Genomic DNA, 18,848 nt, shown 5'->3' on the forward strand with positions numbered 1-18,848 from the left:
TAGAACTACATAACTACACAAATGCTTTAAGTTAGGTATTCACATCACCAAAAGAGAAACACATCTGGAAAATGTGCACCAATCCTCTTACATTGGATATTTTGGGTATTTGTGAGTCAGGGTGAGGGGATCATGTAGATGGAAGGTGCAGAATGATTTTATTTTCTAAGTATACATTTTTAATGTTTAATGTTTTGTGATTAGGCTAATTTGTTGAGAGGAACACTCGAAATTATCTAATAAGCAACTAACAAAAAAAAGTTCACATATATTTACCATGTTATCAAAGAGTTCACATGACACTGTTTCATAAAAAATAAAAAATTTCAATTTTTGACTTGACAGTTTATCTGTGTGGTGTGTGCATTTCGGTCTTACACTTCTTTTACCCCCAAATGTTCACACACTTATGTGCAGATTTTTCTTCACCTCTCTCAGTGGCTGGACTTTTCTCAGGGCATAGAGATCCAGGAAGGGATTGTGGACACGGGGTGGAAAATTCCAGAAAGTAGTGGAAAATTCCAGAAATGTCTAACTGATGTACTGGAGCCCAATCTCCTCTCTCCTTCCCTCTGCCTTGAAACCTCTCTGGTCTGGAACTTTCAGAGCTACAATTCCGGCTCTGACCACTAGGGGCATCTATCTACATTGAGGACATTTTTTTTTTTTAAAGGAAAATACATGATTTGTTTTCTTTTACTGTCATTACAGTGACCCACGAAACTCTGATTGCTATTTCGTTTATAGTTTTCAGGTCTGTTCTTTGTTGTTTGGTTTTTGGATTTTTTTGTTTCTTGGTATTATCTCTCTGAGGTGGGCTGAGGTTAATTCCAGCCATTTGACTATTTTCAGAAAATTCTGTTACTTTGTACTAACTTAAGACAATCTCCCACACTACAGCAATAACTTAGTAAATCTATGCATGGAGAAGTCATCTTCCATTCCATGGAGCTCAATTCCAGTCTCTGTTTCTCCAGGTAGCATCTGAATGACCCTAGATAAGCTCCAGCACCTCAGTAAGCCTCAGCAACTTTGGAAAGTTGGTGATTCTGATATCAGAGTCCCCTTGTGAGGAATTCATGAAAGAATAGAGGCAATGTAGCAAGTACAGAGCCTGGCCTACAGCTGGCACACAGAGTTCTCTGGGTTTGCCAAATGAAGGAACACAATGTAGTGTAGCTGATCCAGAGTCTGGCATACAGAGCTCCCTGTGTTTGTAACCAGAAGTACCAAGGTCCCCTAAGCCTCCTGATTCCAGATGGCCTCCTCTGCAAGGGTGGTACAGTTGGAAAGAGTTCCCTGGGTGTTAGGCTGGTAGCAAACTCAGGGGGCAGTAATTACAGGAAGTTAAGTCTCCTCTGGCCCCCAGGGCTCTCCTCCTCTATGCCCTTGGGGAAGGGACTTCCTGTTAGGACGCCATCTTGTTTGTGTGGCTCTGACAAAGTGGTTTGGGGCTTGCACTCTCCTTCTTCGGCAGCTCTTCCTGATATTCTCCAAACCTCCAGCTCCAGACCCACAGATTATCTTCACGAGCGGCCTGTGAGGAGGGCGGTGACAGATCACTGCCTTCAGGCCACCCCATGGGTGAGTTGGTCAGCATGAGACCTTGTCCTCAGGTCCCCACAGGGCAGGAGGGGTTCTGGGTTCCCTCCCTAACCCCAACCCACAGGACTCCCAACAAGCTGACCCTCCTTTAGAGGAGGCATGCAGAGGGCTCAGGCTCACTATTTCCCACTCTCTTGAGGAAATGGGTCAAGTGGGCTCTGACACACCCATCCTGATTCCATGTGGAAAACCTCCCCTCTTATGGAAATGGCCATGGCTGAGGTGAATTATTTCCCCTGGCTAAGGAAAAGGCACAAGTCATGTGATCTTCTCAGGTCTAGGGTTTGGAGAGTAGGGAGGGTCACCTAGGTGGGGCGTGGGATTGTGTAAACTAATATTTCTTGGATTTATACGAGGTGGGGGAGGGGCAGAAAACCCACCATTACCACTGAATATTACATTAACTAGTCAGGGTAAATTGTATTAGTCCATAGAAGCTTACTGAGGCTTGCTTTGTTGCCCAGCATATGATCTATTCTGGAACGTTCGATGAGTAGTTGTTATGTGCATTGTTCTATGTCAATTAAATACATTTGTTAACTTAAGTAACATTTTGAATCCTTCTCCGTCTAGCTGAGTTTTTGTCTGCCATTTTGTGCATCACCCAGTGAGCTGTGTTAAAATTTCCCACTGTGACTGAATTTGTCCATGCTCTATTTCTGTTAGATTTTGCTTTGCATATTTTGGCTCTATTTTAGGACATGTATACAAGTTTAGAATTTTATATTAATATCTCCTTATTGCATTGAACCTGTTATCACAAAGAAATCTCCTTCTTTCTCTAGTGATGCTTTTTTCTTTAAAGTGTACCTTTTCTTTTACTAATAGGGTTATACCAGCTTTCTGTAGGTTACTGTGGAAAAGGTATACATTTTGCCATTTTTTTAATTTTCAAATTTTCTAGATGATTAAAATTTGCATGTGTCTCTTTTCAGGAGCATCTGATGGAAGGTTTCTTGTCCAGTCTGATAATAGCTGTCTTTCTATTTGGAATATTAATCTGAAATTTTTAATGTAAAAGTAGATGTAATTTGGTTTATATATACTATCTTACTGTATATTTATTTTTGCCTCTTCTAAGTTCTTTTTCCTTTCCTTTCCTTTGAAATGATTAACATTTTATAACTATTAAATTGTTACCTCATGTGGCTAGATAAACATTCTTTTGCCATTCTTGTAGTGTTTACCCTTCAGATTACAGTGTATTTTGCCGTTTCAGTCTAATGTTAGTTAATTAGTTCTTTAAAACTCCTCAGACAATTAGGGGACCTTGAGACACTTTGATTCCATATACCCTCCAAATTTATTGTTATGCATTTTCATTCTCTATATATTTAAATCCCCAGAAGAAATTACTATCATTGTGTTATATAGTCAACACTCATTTAAATTTGCCTACATATTCACAAATGTCATTAGTCTTTCTTTCCTGTATCTATGTGCCTCCACCTGGGAGGATATTTCTTCTGCCCAAAGAAGAGCCTGTAACATTTCTTTTAGTTTGAGTCTTCTGGTCACATATTTTCCAAGTTTTTGTTACACGATGATGAAATGAATGCATATTTTAGGACTGTTTTTCCTTAAAGCATACTTTTTCTCCTATTACAATAATACTGTTACACTGAGTTGATATCTTGTTACTTTTGGAAACTTCTCAACCAAGATCTCTTCAAATACCACTTCTCCGCTGTTCCCTCCCTTTCTTTCCGGGACTCACATTAACCATGTGTGAGGTATGTTCACTGCATCACCTTTAATTATCTCCCCCTCGCTTTTGGTATTCTCCATGTTATGTCTCTCCAGGCTCCATTGTGGATCTTTTCATCGGACTTATCTTTCATATCTCTAATTCTTCCGTCAGGCAGGGAGGTCACCTTTGACCCTTGAACCATCACACCAGGGTAGATTTCAGGGTAGGTTTTATTGTGCTCCTAGAGCCGAGCAGAGAAGAGAGAGTTAGAGATGAAAAGCCACTTGTCCCAGGTCACATAACCTGAACCAAGCAGAGCAGGGACTAACATCACAGACTAAACCCTGGGTCCAGACCCTTTCCTCTGTGCTTGTTTTCTTCTTGGCTGTGAATGCTCCCCACCTCTCGTTTCCTGAGAAGCAGAAATACAGTGAAGTCTCTCAGCCTTTTTTTTTTCTTCCTAACTATGATAATTTCCTATTTAGATTATAAAGTTGGTGATATTTCTTCATTAGCCGGATATTTACCCAGGAATTTTTCTGGTACTGAGACCATTGATGTGATATTCTCAATTTCAGGGTACAATAAGCAAGTTACCTCCTTACAAAGAAGAGCAAGACGCTGGCGTATTTACCAAAGGAGGTATAACAATTGGCCTGAACAAGTCAGGTCTGGTATTCATCCTTCATCCCAGCAACAACAAGATGGAGATCAAGCAACAAGTGATGTTCACAAGGATACTGGAGTAAGATAGTAAGTGACGAGGCAGCATGGCTGACAAGTATCAACCAGTGAAAAACAAAACCTTGCAGTTAAATATGTCATTCTTCTCTCTAACCTGGAAGAGTGAGGAATGATGGGATCAGGTTAATGGTTGAGCAATCTTTATTGTAGCTCTGCTATCATTGGGGAAAATGTAGAGAAGACTTCCCAAGGCTATACGGACCACTTTCTTCTCTCCACTTCCCCACAGTGCTCCCTATGCCATTCCATCCTGTCATCGGAGAGGCAATTTTCAGAAACAAGACGAAACCCATGTTAACAAGGAGACAGAGCAAAAGCCTCCAGAGAGACGAATGGAGAGAAACAGGCAGGATGAGACCTTGGGGAGCTGGTTCAAGACCACAGTGAGTGTGCTGGCTAAATGGACCTGACATGTAGAAGAAGATGACAGAGGGAGTCATGTGGGGCGCGTGTAGAGATGCTGGGAACTTTTCTCTCGTGGCAGTGGAGTTGGTAATCTGTCTTGTTATTACTAGGAGTTAACTTCCTAGATCATGTGAGGGCAGGTTCAGAGAAGCAACATAAAGGGAGCAGACTGACTGCAGGGAGCATGGGAGAGGCTGTCTAAAAGCAAAGGAGGAAACTTCACACCAGAAGACGCAGTTTGGCTCAAGCTGAGTGTGGGAGGAGGTTGAGTCTCTGGGGTCCTTGTCAGAGGGGCAGGCCAGGTCTGCCTTAGGTAGGATCTCTTAGAACTTTATAAAAGTAAGTACATGTGAAAGACATGAAGTCGATTATTTCAGGAAAAGTATTTAAGTGGAAAGAAAAGGTATTTAGGAAGTCCATGTCTGGTGTAAAAGTTAGCGATAACAGATATTGTCCTACCTTAAGAAATTACCTAAAGCCTGAAAAAAGGTCCTAAAGCAAGACACAGCTGGGTCTTATCTTAACCTTGGATTCCATTGTATCAGTTTTCTTTCCCCAATTATTTCTTTGGCTCCTAGATTCCCTTCGGTATTCAATATGATGAGAAGTGGCTGCTGAATTTGATTCAGAAGCAATGCAGTGCCCCCTTCACCCCAGTCGAAGTAAGAGAGGACATGGAGGCCCATGAGAGGAAACGGGGTAGATGGCAGGCCCAGATGAGAAAAGCCTCTGGTCTCATATTTTGCTTCTCTTGTCACTCTCCCTACAGTTTCACTATGAGAAAATGCAGACCCAGTTCTTCGTTGAGAATGCCAACATTGCCTTCGCACTGAAGAATGTCAACGGCAAGATTTACAATGAGGCTAATGAAAGGGTGTGTGTCAAGGGCATGAGCAGGGCTAGCAGGGGGCAAGAGGGCAGGACAGGGGCATGGTCTTGCTTGATCCCAGGGCTCAGATTTCCTGGAGCTTACCCAGCCCCTCTTGTGTTCTCAACAGATATCTATCTTTGTTGATCCCTGTGATGCACCCCACTCTGTGCTGAAGGAGCTGAGGTCAGAAAAGGTGGAGCAGATAAAGGTAATGCAGACTCAACACAATCTGTGCACTCACAGCCAGACCCACCTATTGCCCCCGATCACCACCTCAGACTCAGAGCCCTGAACCCCATCCCTAACTCTGCAGCTGCCCGTGAAGGAACGACACGATGCCTCCCAGAAATCTCTTGACATTCAGAGGCTCTGCTCTGACCCTGGTATGGCTACAGCAGTAATTGTAGAGCAGGTGAGGGCAGAGGGGTCTAGCTGGGAAGGATACTCAGGAATGGTACCTCTGGGAGGGGTTGGTGCTGGAGCTGTACCAGCCAGGAGCCTCTCAGCCTCTGTTTCCCTCCTCCTGGCTTCCTGGAGACTTGATGACCCGTGATACTGGAATGCCGCGAAACCCTAGAAATGGCATGGCCGCCTCCCTGCAGATCCATCTAGGGAATATGCCCAAGGTGAGGACCTTAGACCCAATGTTGGGGCTGGTGGTGATGGTGGGAGAGATTAGGTAGAAGAGGCAGATTGGTCTCAGGTATCCCCTGCTGGGGTCCTCACTCTAACTCTTTCCTCATCATAGCTTTTGCCCTTGGAGCTGAGCAATAAGAAACCCTACCAGCTGCATGGCCTGTCCAACTCTATGCCGAATGCTTCCAACACCAAGAACTTGAACCTCTCCAACACTGAGGTGAGGTGTGGTACCCAGATCCATCTTTGAAGGGAAGGTGGGAAAGCTCATGTGATGGTGACAGAGGAAGGGAAATGGATTTGTAGGAAAAGGAAGGGACTGGGGTGCACGGCCATCTTGGCTCTGTTTCTCTGGCCCATGTGGTTCCTCCTCATAATCACAGGTGAAGTCTGCAGGGAAGATGGACAAGGGTGAGCGGCTGGAGCCAGAAGGGATGTGTGCAGACAGAAACCCCCTGTGCACCAGCTTCCCTGATAAGTCAACCAACATAAGGTCAGATGTATCCTCTGTTACCCACTGGGAGCCTGAGCTACTCCCGAAAGTGGCCGTTTGCAAGGGGCAGCTGACATGGACCTCAGGGAGGACTACAGGCCCTATGCTCTCCTCTCTGCATCACAAAGTTGACAAAGTTTCAACCAACATCCAATGGGCCCCCAGCCCAATATCTGCATATTTTACATTCTTACCTGCTGTGTCTGAGCCATTCTGGGGCAGGTGAAGAGCTGCAAAAGGGGCGCCGTTTCCCCTTTCTTCTCTCTTCTTCCCTTACCCCCACCACGGGAGAGCTTCTTTCCCTTCCCTTTGTTTTCTCTCTCTCCCTTGCCTCTAGGCCCGAATGTCTCTGTCATCTCTCCCCTCGTACCTTCACTCCTTTTCTGTCTTCATCCCCCTTCATCTCCCTCCCTGCCTCCTGAGCCCTACCTCACTCGCCTCCCTGCCCCAGCATCCTGGGCCATCCATGGGGGGGAGTCCAGGTCTTGGTCCAGGTCTTGGCAGAGTGCTGGACCCCCAGTGAGGTAGCAGAGCCTCGGGCACACACCCCATTCCCTCTTCTCTCCACATCCTTCAGTGGGGCCCTGGAGGAAGGAAGGGAGGGGAAGGAAGTCCTGCAGCATGGGTTTGAAATGCTGGTCCTTGTGGCACTGGAGAAGGGAGTCCGGGCAGTCTGTGGGGGAGCTACCCAGGGGAAGGAGAGGAAGGGAGGGAGGGAGGTGGGGAGGGAGGTAGGGCATGCTCTCCCTCTGTGTCAGTCGATGGGGGACGTGTTCAGGGCCCTGGAAGGCTGGGACACTGGGGTGTGGGTGTACTTGCTCCCATGAGGAGGAGGGTCACCACCATAGTTTCACTGACTTTTCTGTTTTGTCTTGATTTTGGCAGCTCCATCCTGGAATTGTTCCCCAAGTTACTAACCTTGGTAAGTGTATACCTTGTTCACTGACTCCTCTAACTGGCACTGACAGCACCCACAAACTACTCTGAACCCCGTTGGGTCTTGCCCCAGTTACAGTTTTGAAACTGACCCTTAAAAGTCCTGGGCAGAGGGGGATGGTACAGCCCCTGTGGGAACCTGACAAAGGCTCTGGATCTTCTTCAACCACGTTCTTCACAGGCTTTGGGGAACCCACGGTGATGATCCAAACTGTAGTCCTGCCCATGGAATTTCCAGGGCCCTTTCACCCCTGACCTCTGATCCTCACCCTCTCTTGGGCCCATCCTTTTCCCTGATCATCCGGTACCACCTCCTGGTCTGCACTGCTGACTTCCTCTTCTCTTCCCCAGGGCGGCCAGGAGACATCCCCACTGGCTAAGTGTGGTATTGAAGCCTGCAAGCGCTTACCAACCTGCAAGGTGAGGATGGACGATCAAGTCGGGTTGTAAGTGGTGCATGAGAAGGGGGTGTCAGCCCTGGTCCTGAGGACTGTTTTGATTCCAGGGCAGCTACTTTGGATCTGATGAGCTGAAGAGCCTAGTCCTGCAATTCCTGCAGCAGTAAGTACCTCTGGGAAGCTGAGCAAGGTGGGGAGGGTGAGGACAGGTGAGGCCACCTAAGCACAGGTCTGCTCAGGGGAGTTTCCAAGTCTCATGTGAGGTCCAGACTACAGAGATAGACTGTCCTCAATGCTCCGCCTCAGGTACTACTTGATCCATGACTATGGAGACCGACGGTGTCTAGTGGCTTTTTATCACGAGGAGGCCTGCTTCTCCCTGACCATTCCCTTCCACCCTGAGGACCCAGCCCCGTGAGTATCACAGCACAGGCTCTGCTCCTGGGCCGTGTGGCTCCCCAGCGGACACAGGCCAGCTCCTGCAGACACCCACCACCCACTGTTGCTCTTTGTCTCCTAGAAGCAGCTTGTGCGAGTACTTCAAGGACAGCAGGAATATGAAGAAGCTCAAGGACCCCCGTGAGTGTGTGATGGGAAGACTGGGTGGGAAAGGGCGGTGAAGGGGTCAATCATAGGGCCCAGGGCGTGGCAGCCCCTGACCTTCGTTCGCTTCCCCTCCCCTCACAGACCTGCGGGTCCAGCTGCTGAAGCACACAAAACGTGACATTGTGCACACCCTCTGTGTGTTGCCCAAGACTCAGCATGACTTCAGCTCCTTCGTGGTGGACACGTGGTCCCAGACGGTAAGCTCCTGCTTCCTCCCACGGGGGGGCCCAGGAAGCCGCAGGTGGGTAGGAGGTGCAGGTGGTGACTGGGCGCCTGGGCTCTTCCCTTTCAGGAAACGATGCTCAGCTTCTCTGTCAGCGGGGTGTTCAAGGAAGGTGAGTGTGTGTAGACCCCCTCCCCAGTTGCCCCACTGCTGCCTCCCCCTGGCCAGGCTCAATCCCAGAACCACCCAGCTTCCCTGACCCCTTCCCTTCCCTTCCGTTCCCTTCCCTTTCCTTCCCCTTCTCTTCCCTTCCCTTCCCTTTCTTTCCCCTTCTTTTCCCTTCCTTCCCTCCCCTCCCCTCCTCCCTTCCCCTCCCCTCCCTCCCCTGCCCTCCGCTCCAACTCCCCTCCCCTCCCCTGCCCTCCGCTCCACCTCCCCTCCCATCCCCTCCCCTCCCCTCCCCTTCCCCACTGTGTTCTCCAGCGCTCAGGCTTCCCACAGACAATCCAGGTCTGAGCTGTGTCCATGCCTGTCTGCCCTGCACACCCTGGGCGTTGGGGACACAGGCTGCGGAGTTTGGTGGCTGTCATCCCAGATACTCACTCTGAGAACTTGGGCCGTTACTTAACCTCTCAGTTTCCTCATTCGCAAAATGGGGTAGTAGTATCCACCTCTTGGGCGGCTGTGAAAAACGCATCCTGTGAACCTGTGTAGTGGTTGTCAGGGGCCCTGTCACTGGGCGCAGACTGCTCCTATAGTTGCCCTCCCGATTCCCGACACCCTGGCCCCCGTGAACAACTGCCCTCTCAGCATGAGTGTCCAGTCACAGCCTGACTGGGGACCGCCGTGTGAGCGTGTACAGCACGTGTGGCTCTAAGGGGTACTGTTGTTTGTTTGCTGTTGAAGTGGAAGGAAGTTCTCAGGGCTGTGTGCGTGCCTTCACCCGGACCTTCATCGCTACCCCTGCCAGCTACTCCAGGTGAGAGCCCTGTTGTGGGCGGGAATGCCCATCCCCGCCTGCGCTCAGGGGCGTGGGAATGTGGTGGCGCAGACCTTAGGTTTACTCGGTATTGTGGAAAGCCAGCAGGGAGATCCCAGGAGCAGTGTAGCCTAGTGGTTAAGAAGAGCATGGGCTCTGGAATCAGCCTATGCGTTCTCTCCTTGACCCAGCACTCACTCGCTGTGTGACCTTGGTCAAGTCACATGACCTCTCTGTGACTCAGTGTCTTCTTCCGAGAATGGGGATCAGAGCGTCCACCCCTTGGGCTGTGGTAAAGGGTAAATGCGAAATTGCCCGTGGGTTGGGGATAAACCTATAAATCGAGTGAAGGTGGTAGACAGTCTCTCCAAAGGTGGGCTCTGTGGGGAGGGCCAGAGGTACCAGTCAAGGAACCTGGGAGACAGACACAGGAGGGGCGTGGAAGGAATCTGGTTGCTGAATGCCAGTGGGATCAGAGTCAATATTGGGGGTGTGGGTGTCCATCCAGGCATAGTCTGAGGGCCCATTTTTCCTTCAGTCTGTGCATTGTGAATGACGAGCTGTTTGTGAGGGACGCCAGCCCCAGTGAGACCCAGAGTGTGTTCTCCATCCCAGTGCCTACGCCCACCTCCAGCTCCATGCACACCCTCTCCCAGGAGCAGCAGGACATCATGCAGGCATCTTCCACCCGACCTGAGGTGAACCGCTAGTGGAATCAGAAGTGAGTGCTGGGTTTGCGTGGGGATAGGAGGGAGCTGGGAGGAGTAGAGGAGTGATTAATGGGAACTTGAAGGTAATTATTTTACATCTATTTTTTTCTTACAAACGTTTAGTTGTGAGAAATTCCCTAATTTCATACTAATACCTTTCCATGTATTATAAAATACAGGTTTCCTATGTTATATACTGTTTTGAAACTTCTTTTGTTTATCATTAGCACCAGCATAGCTTCCTCTCTGTATATGTGAAGCTACCTTATTCTTTCCAAGATCAATATATTAAACAGTTGAATTCCAGGAAGCCATAAGCTATTATTGATAGGCATTTATCTTTTCACTACATCTTCAGCAGTGGCGTCTGCTCATTCTGGTACATACATGTTGGTAAACTTGAAGGCTTGTTCCTGAGGCATAGATTTAGCAGTGATGTGTGGTCACAGTGTCTGCAGTTTGGTCCTAAGAGAGGTCATCTATCCTCCCCCACTACAGGTGCTTTCAGTACAATCACTAGACTATTACAGAACTAAAAATTCTTTACTCATCAAAAAGTGAATTCTGATAATCCAGAGGTAAGAAGAAATAGACCTCTAGGCTTTCAGGAAGGTGAAGGTGGACAGAAGTCAGGTGCCCTGGGGTTGAAACTAATGGCTGCTGGCTCTGCTGACATCCCAATTCTTTCTCTTTACTTTCTTCAGCCCAAGGGCAAAATTCAAGATGAGACCCTCATCCACTGACCTGGGATCTTGAGAAAAAAACTCTGCAAATGAGCCTTTAGATGTCATTTTCATCCTCCTCATATTTGTTACCTCTCTTCTCTTAACTGAAGCCATATCCATGACTAAGCTTGCAGTCCAGCTAATCAGGAAACCAAAGTTTACCGTGTAGGCCTGCCAGTTGTTCTGTATTTTTCCCACGCATGATCCTTGTTTATCTTTATATTAAAGAGTAACATTGCACATTGTATGTTGTGTGTCTTGGATTGCTCTTCCCCTGACCCAACCATGAGTTAGTGGGGCCAGGACCAAAAGGTCCCATCTCCCACATCATCCCTGGCAGTCTCTAGCATTTATATCCGACCTATACAGTGCTTGAAAATTATAGAGTAAGGACTCCATTCCTGGACTACCCTAAAATCCAAGCTTTGCCTCCTGATAACCTTCTCTCCACCACTTCAGTACTCACAAGTTGTGACCGTTCTGATGTTCACTTCTATAAACAAATATAACGTATTTAGCAAGTAAAGTACCATATTTACTCTAATAATTATGGTATTCTTAATCATTTAACAGGTCTAAAACTGTGCTAACATTTTTATTAGGTTCTTAGGTTGTGTAACTAACACTATTTTCCCCACAACTCCTGTGTTGTTTTTTTAACTTATTTACTTTGAAATAATTATTGATTTACCAAAAGTTGCAAAAAAAATGTGTAGAGAGGTCATGTATACCCATCACTCACCTTCTCCTAATAATAACACCTTGTATTACTTTAGTACAGTATCGAAACTAAGAAATGGACATTGGTACAGTCCACTGAGCTTACTACAATTTCGCCATTTTACATGCACTCATTTGTGTGTTAGAACACCTGTGAATAAAACTTATATATATAATTCCATGCACTTTTACCAGCTATGTAGGTGTTCTAAGTATCACCACAAACAAGATCAAAAACTGTTTCATCACCACACGTTTCCCTCATGTTAGCCTTTATAGCCACACCCACCTTCTTCCTGATCCCACATCCCTAAACTCTGTCAGACACTATTATAATTTCCTAAATGTCATAGAAATAGAATCATATAGTATATTATCTTTAGGAATGGATTTCTTTCACTCAGCATAACTCTCCTGAGATCCATCCAAGTTGTAAAGTGGGTCTATAGTCTGTTCCTTTGTATTGCTGAATAGGATTCCATGGTGTGAATGTACCACAGTTTGTTTAGCCATTCCCCCGTTGAAAGACATCTGGGCTATTTCCACTTTTTAACTATTGTGAGTAAAACTGTGATGAACTTCATGTAAGGGTTTTTGTGTAAACATAAATTTTCATTTCTCTGGGTAAACGGCCCAGAGTGCAACTGCTGTATCATATGGTAATGGCATATTTCGTTCTGAAAACCCTGCCACATTGTTTTGCAGACGACCTGTCCATTTTGCATCCCCATTGGCAATGTATGAGTGACTCAGTTTATCCAGTGTTTTCTGCATTTGGTTTTGTCACTGTTTTTCTCAGCCATTCTGATAGGGGGGTTTAATATTTCATTGTGCTTTTAATTTGCACTTCCATGATGGCTAAAGATGTTGAATAGCTTTTCCTAAGCCTATTTGCCCTCTGTTCATGTCTTTCATCCATTTCATAATTGGATTAAGAGGCAAGAAGTTATCTCTATAGAGAGCTGCCCTGGCTCTGGCTAACAGGCAGAGTAAGAGAATATGAGGCCCCTCGAGACTCACTTTTCTTGACAGGGAGGGCAGAAGTGGGGCTGAAGCTATTAAATGTTCCTCAAATTAGGACGGAACTTGGATATGGAACAGGATTAAGAGGTGGGGGCATCTCTGGGTCCATCTGTGGAGACCTGGATACGGCAGAAAAAGAAGGGGGATGTGGGGCAGAGGAAAAACAGTGGAAGGAGGGAGATACAGGGGGATGCCTTCTAAATGATGCTAGATTCATCACTCTCAGCCTGCTCAATGGAGTGCAAAAAACTACTCTCCTAGACATGTGGTTTTCAACTCTGGATATCCATTAGGATCCCCTCTAATGCTCAGATTCAACCAACTGAATCAGAGCCTCTAGGGGTAAGCCCAGTCATCAGTATCTTTAAGGTTCACCTCAGTTGATTCTAATGAGCTGTCAAAATTGGAAACCTTATCTGACGGTGTATTAGTTTGCTATGGCTGCCATAACAAGATACCACAGGCTGAGTAGCTTAAACAACAGAAATTTATTTCTCACAGTTTTAAAGGTTGGAAGTCCAAGATCCAGGTGTTCACAGGTTTGGTTTCTTCTGAGGCCTCTCTCCTTGGCTTGCAAATGGCCTCCTTCTTACTCCTTCTTCACATGGCTGTCCCTCTGTGCATACACACCCTGGTATCTCTTTATGTGTCCTAAGCTCCTCTTATAAGGAAACCAATCATATTGGATTAGTGTCTACTCTAACGGCCTCATTTTAATGTAATCACCTCTTTAAAGGCCCTATCTTCAAACACAGTCACATTCTGAGGTACTGGGGGTTAAAGCTTCAACATATGAATTCGGGTAGGCCACAGTTCAGTCCACAACAGATGGTATGAGAAATACCTTGGTCTGAGAAATTCATCTCCCTTTTAGCTACCTTCCTGGAACTACTATACAACACTTCTGCCATCAACTCATTAGGTAGAAGTTGGTCATGTGACCATTGTTGGCTGCAAAGCAGGCTATAAATGTGGTCTTTTACTGGAAACATTACTGTACCAAATAAATTTGGGATTCTTTTATTAAGAAAGAAGGAGAATTGGTATAGAACATATGCTACACTTTCATACCCAAGGCAGCTAGATGCACTACCTCAATTATCATGTCCTTTCTACCCAGTTTTCCAAACACAGTTTTCATGGGTTCAAACAAAACTGCTGCTTCAGGGACACCTGAGCTCACTCTCCCATCCTCCCAAATCCCATGTCCCAGACTATGCCTGAGTCCTCACAACTTAGCATGTTTAATCGACGTCATTCACTCACTCATTCATTCATTCAACAAATATTTATTCGTTACCAATGATATGTGAGGCACTGTGATAGGCACGGGAGATAAATCAGAGAACCTGACAGACAGGGTCATGGTTCTCATGGAGCTCACATTCTATAGGGGTTGATACACTCAAGGTTTAAGAGCCATTAAGAAAATAATATGGGAAAATGTGACAGAGAATGACTAGGGTGGGGAAGGCAAGGAAGGATGTTCTGAAGACGTAACTTAGATTTAATATTCAAATAACAACAAGTACACAGTCAGCAGTGGGAAGATATAGGAGCTGAGCCCTCGAGGCAGAGGGAAGAGCAAGACGAAAGGCCCTAAGATATGGGCAAGCTTGGCAGTCTTAGGGAACAGCTTGTATGCCAGTGTGTATTGGGAGGACAGTGTTAGAAAATGAGGTGAGAATGGTAGGAGGGACCCAATAACAGAAGGTCCTGTGGGCCATGGTAAGGACTCTGGGTTTTGTTCTTATTATGATGGAGCCATTGGGTGCTTTCTGAAAGGAAGGGAAGTTATTATTATCATCTACTTTATTAAAGCTCATTCTAAATGTTCTTTGGAGGACAGACTGAAATAGAGCAACTGTAAGATCAAGAGACAAGATTAGGAGGCTACTACACACATGACAGTGAGAGGTGACAGTCTCGTAGACCACGGCCGTAGCAATGGAAGGGGTGAGATGGGGTTTGAAATGAGATGTATCTCGGAAGTACTGAACTTGTTGATGAAGTTCACGTTTGTGGTAAGGGATAGAGAGGGATTAAGTGTGTCCCTTGGAATGTGGATTTTTGCAGCTGGGTTAGGGCGGTTTTCTTCGATGGGGAAGTGAATGGAGGACCAGCTTCGGTGCAATGCCAGGAAACTGACAGTTCTGTTTTGACCATGTCGTTTGTGGAGCCTATGAAAAATCTGGGTGGGGAGCATGTGGTTGGATGTATAAGTCAGGAGATCCTGAGAATATTCTTGGCTGTGGCAAAAAAAAACCCAAAACCAAACAAAAAAACAAGCATGCAAGCAAAGAAATGAAAAACCCAACTGTACAGTTCAATCTGAAAATACAGGTTGATTCCACATATGAGCGTGACAGAGCTCTAGATTCTGGAAGGGATACAAAGACATATTAAAAACCAACTTCACTGAGCTATAATTTTTGTTCAACATAATGCATCCATCTTTTTTTTTTTTTTTTTTTTGGCTGTGCTGCGCAGCTTGCAGGATCTTAGTTCCCCAACCGGGGATCGAACCTGGGCCCCTTGCAGTGAGAGCACCGAGTCCTAACCACTGGACTTAGCTATAAGGCTAAGGCGCTGGCCTGCCAGGGGCTACTAACTGTCAGAGAAGAAAGATATATGTCTGGAATATAACTATCAGTCATCCACTTATTCATTCATTCATGCACCTAGTGCATGTCAAGATTAGTGCTAAAAAGGGAAGATAGAACCATGAAAAATTTCAGGCAATGTCTCTGTCTTCCTGAAGATTAGGAGTCAAAATAGAGAACTGCAAGTGGCTCTGGTTGCTAAATAGTAAGGGAGGTATTTGGTGAGATAATTGGGCCCCCAAAAGGTCTAACCCCAGTGCACTGAAGCAACTTTTCCCCTTCTGCATGTCTCATAGACAATGCTGTGGCATGACCTAGAATATAGAGCTGTGAGAATAGAATGAACCTGAACATTCTCTGCATAAATGGCTGAGGAAACAGCTTTCCAAACCTTCCACCCAGCAAACAGCCCTGATTATGTGCAGAAGTATATCTCAATTTCATTGAATTCTCACAGTTGGAGTTGTATGACTAATTATTTTATCTCTGTATCTAATTAAGAAGCTGAGGTTAAGAAGGGTCAAGTATCTTGGAAGAAAACAGCAGATCTATTGATGATAGGAAAGTGTTCGATTTTACGCTGTGAGCTATTAACTAGTGTGGAATACTCGTTCCCATCCTTTAGGTCCAGGCTGAGGTAGTAGCAATGCAAATTTCTCAGTCAAATGCCTGGGATTCATTGGTCATTAGAGAATTTTAGGAACTGGAGAAGCTATAGGAAAATGAAAGCCTAACATACCATCCTCCTGCCTGCTCCGCATCATTGTTCCTGCCTCTGCTCTCTTGTTTTCTATGATAACGTCATCTTAACATTAGGTTTTGTTATTGACTGAACTGTGTTCTCCCAAAATTCATATACTGAAGCCCTAATTAGCAGTGCCTCAGAATGTGACTGGATTTGGAGATAGGGCCTTTAAAAGGTGATTAAGTTAATTTAAGGCTCTTAGGGGATACATTAATCCCATCTGACTGGTGTGCTTATAAGAAGAGGAGTTTAGGACACACAGAGAGAAAGCAGAAGTGTGTACACACAGAGGGACAACCACGTGAAAAAGCAGCAAGAAGATGGCCATCTTCAAGCCAAGGAGAGAGGCCTTAGAAGAAATCACCCCTGCTCACACCTTGATCTTGTACTTCCAGCCTCCAGAACTGTGAGAAACAAATTTCTGTTGTTAAGCCACTTAGTCTGTGGTATTTTTGTTGTGGCAGTCTGAACAGTCTGATACAGGCATTACGAACGTGTTTCAGTAGGTCATGAAGCAGGTAGAGTAGACTGTCAGAAAGGATGAAAATAAAGTGATGGTAAAAAATACCAATGATCAGTAAAACTGAAAGAAACGTGGTTAATTTGTATTACTATCAGGCAAAATAGGCATCAAGCAATTGCAACAAAGAAGGCCACTATCAAATCATAAAAGAAAATGTATTAAGAAGTTTAAAAATTCTGAACTTACACTCACCTGATAACATATCTTCAAAAACATATATAGCAGTAAGTAACGAAGTTACAAGTAACAGAAAGTAAAATCCACTTTTGTGTATACGATAAGGAAATACATTTGCTTATATAACTGAGAGCCCAGAGGTAGAGGAGACTTTAGGTTAGTTGATCCAGTGACTCAAAGATATAAAGACTCAGGCCCAATCTTGAACCAATGACTGTGGCTAGGGACATAGGATTATTGATTGAGATCTAGAGTAACTCTGGTCTCACCCTTGGAACTAGCAGTCAAATTCCCCCCAAACGTGACTGTATGAGGGAGGAAATGCACTCATGAAAATTTGAGACCAGTTAGGAAGAAGAATGTATATTGCGTAGGTAAACAAAAATGTCACCTTCAGGCACCATTTGAAAGCACAATTATCAATATGAGCATAATACCCACAATACTCAAGCGCAAATGATTTTCAACTACTATGTCTTTCCAGGTAACAGATACTTCTATTCAGGAAATACCTACATTGAATTAGTGAATGGGTAGTTACAAAGCACTAGAGCTCTCACCCCTGCAGTAAGTTTAGGAAGAACCACAAAGGCATCCATGGTAGCGTACTTAAATCTCGTTTTCTTTCTCAAATTTTTGGCAAAGCTTTTTCTTTACTATCGTACTTTGATATTCTTGTGTCAGGATAGTTTCACTAGAACGGAATGGATTCTTTATAGCTACAATTTTATCAAGTATTACCATTCTGTAAACATACAACACAGAGTTCATAAAGATATGAAAGATGAGAAGCAAGAAAATTGTCAACATTTATGATCAGCGACAATTTTCTTTAAAGAGCACCATTAAATTTCAATATGGAATATCTTTAAAAGCTTCAAGCTTTTAGAAGAAATTCAGTCTCATAAAAATGTAATAAAATTAAAGAACATCTTCTGTTAATGTACATATTTGTAAATATGTAAAAAGGAATATTCCTCTTGGAACACTAGCCCAAGAACCACCGCAGCCCTGCCGCCTGGCATACCAGGACCCAGCACATACACCAACAGGCTGGCACGAGCTCTGGGACACATTGGGCCCCTCAACCAGCTGCTCCTGGATCTGGCCCCACTCACCAGTGGGATGACGCCAGCTTTGGGACACCCCAGACCGCATACCCAGCCATGTCAGGAACTGGCCCCACACACCAGCAAACCGACACTAGCTTCAGGACTCCAAGGCCCTGCAGCCAGAGACCCAGGAACCTGGCTCTGCCCACCAGCGAGCCAGCACTAGCTCCAGGACTCCCTGGGCCACAGCCCCACCCACCAGCAGGCCAACACCAGTTCCAAGACACGTTGGACCCCTCAGCCAGCTGCCCTGGGATCCAGCCCCACTCAACAGTGGGCCATCACCAGCTTTTAGACACCCCCAAACCCTGGAGCCAGCCATGTGGAGCTGGCCCTGCCCACCAGCAGGCTGACACTAGATACAGGACCTCTAGCCCCCACCACCACCCACTGCAGAGCCTAGCACCACCCACCAGTGGGCCAGCACTAATTCCGGGGCTTCCTGGGGCACTGCAGCCAGCAGCCTCATGATCCAGCCTCACTCACCAGTGGCCACCAGCCTCTGCACAAAGCAGGGCCTGGCAACCCACTGGACCAGGGGACAGCCACGCCTACCCCACCACCCACAGTAGTGTGCCGGTCACAACAGAAGGACACACGCAGCCCTAACAGGGGGCACCCTTAGAGCATATAGCTCTGGTGACTAGAGGGGAGAGTTCGGCTGGGACACACAAGACATCTCCTACAAAAAGCCACTTCTCTGCGGTTGGGAAATGGAGCCAACCTACCTGATACAGAGAAATAAAATAGCAAATTGGACAAAATGAGGCAACAAAGGAATCTAATCCAAACCAAGGAACACGATAAAACCCCAGAAGAAGAACAAAGTGAAGTGGAGATAGGCGATCTACCTGATAAAGAGTTCAGGGTAATGATCATAAAGATGTTCAAAGAACTCAGGAGAAGATTGGATGAACAGAGTGAGAAGTTTTTAACAAAGATTTAGAAAATATGAAGAAGAACCACACAGAGAAGAATACAGTA

The 18,848-nt window shown here is 45.7% G+C and overlaps 1 protein-coding gene across 1 annotated transcript; it reads left to right on the plus strand.

The window, feature by feature from the left end:
• Positions 1-326: 326 nt before the first annotated feature.
• On the plus strand, positions 327-18,335 carry LOC137756374 (nuclear RNA export factor 3-like; the record flags this gene model as incomplete). Its single annotated transcript, XM_068532653.1, is given in 22 exon segments — positions 327-359; positions 3,846-3,854; positions 3,885-4,048; positions 4,269-4,422; positions 5,023-5,106; positions 5,214-5,318; positions 5,443-5,523; positions 5,629-5,698; positions 5,853-5,941; positions 6,064-6,171; positions 6,335-6,444; positions 7,330-7,366; positions 7,732-7,800; positions 7,886-7,941; positions 8,085-8,192; positions 8,299-8,357; positions 8,466-8,581; positions 8,677-8,719; positions 9,454-9,526; positions 10,065-10,247; positions 12,760-12,851; positions 17,845-18,335. Coding segments are annotated over 22 exon segments (2,334 nt in total), but the record flags the coding sequence as incomplete, so codon positions are not given.
• Positions 18,336-18,848: the final 513 nt, after the last annotated feature.

Source organism: Eschrichtius robustus, chromosome X (assembly GCF_028021215.1).
Source record: "Eschrichtius robustus isolate mEscRob2 chromosome X, mEscRob2.pri, whole genome shotgun sequence".
Classification (NCBI taxonomy): Eukaryota; Metazoa; Chordata; class Mammalia; order Artiodactyla; family Eschrichtiidae; genus Eschrichtius; species Eschrichtius robustus.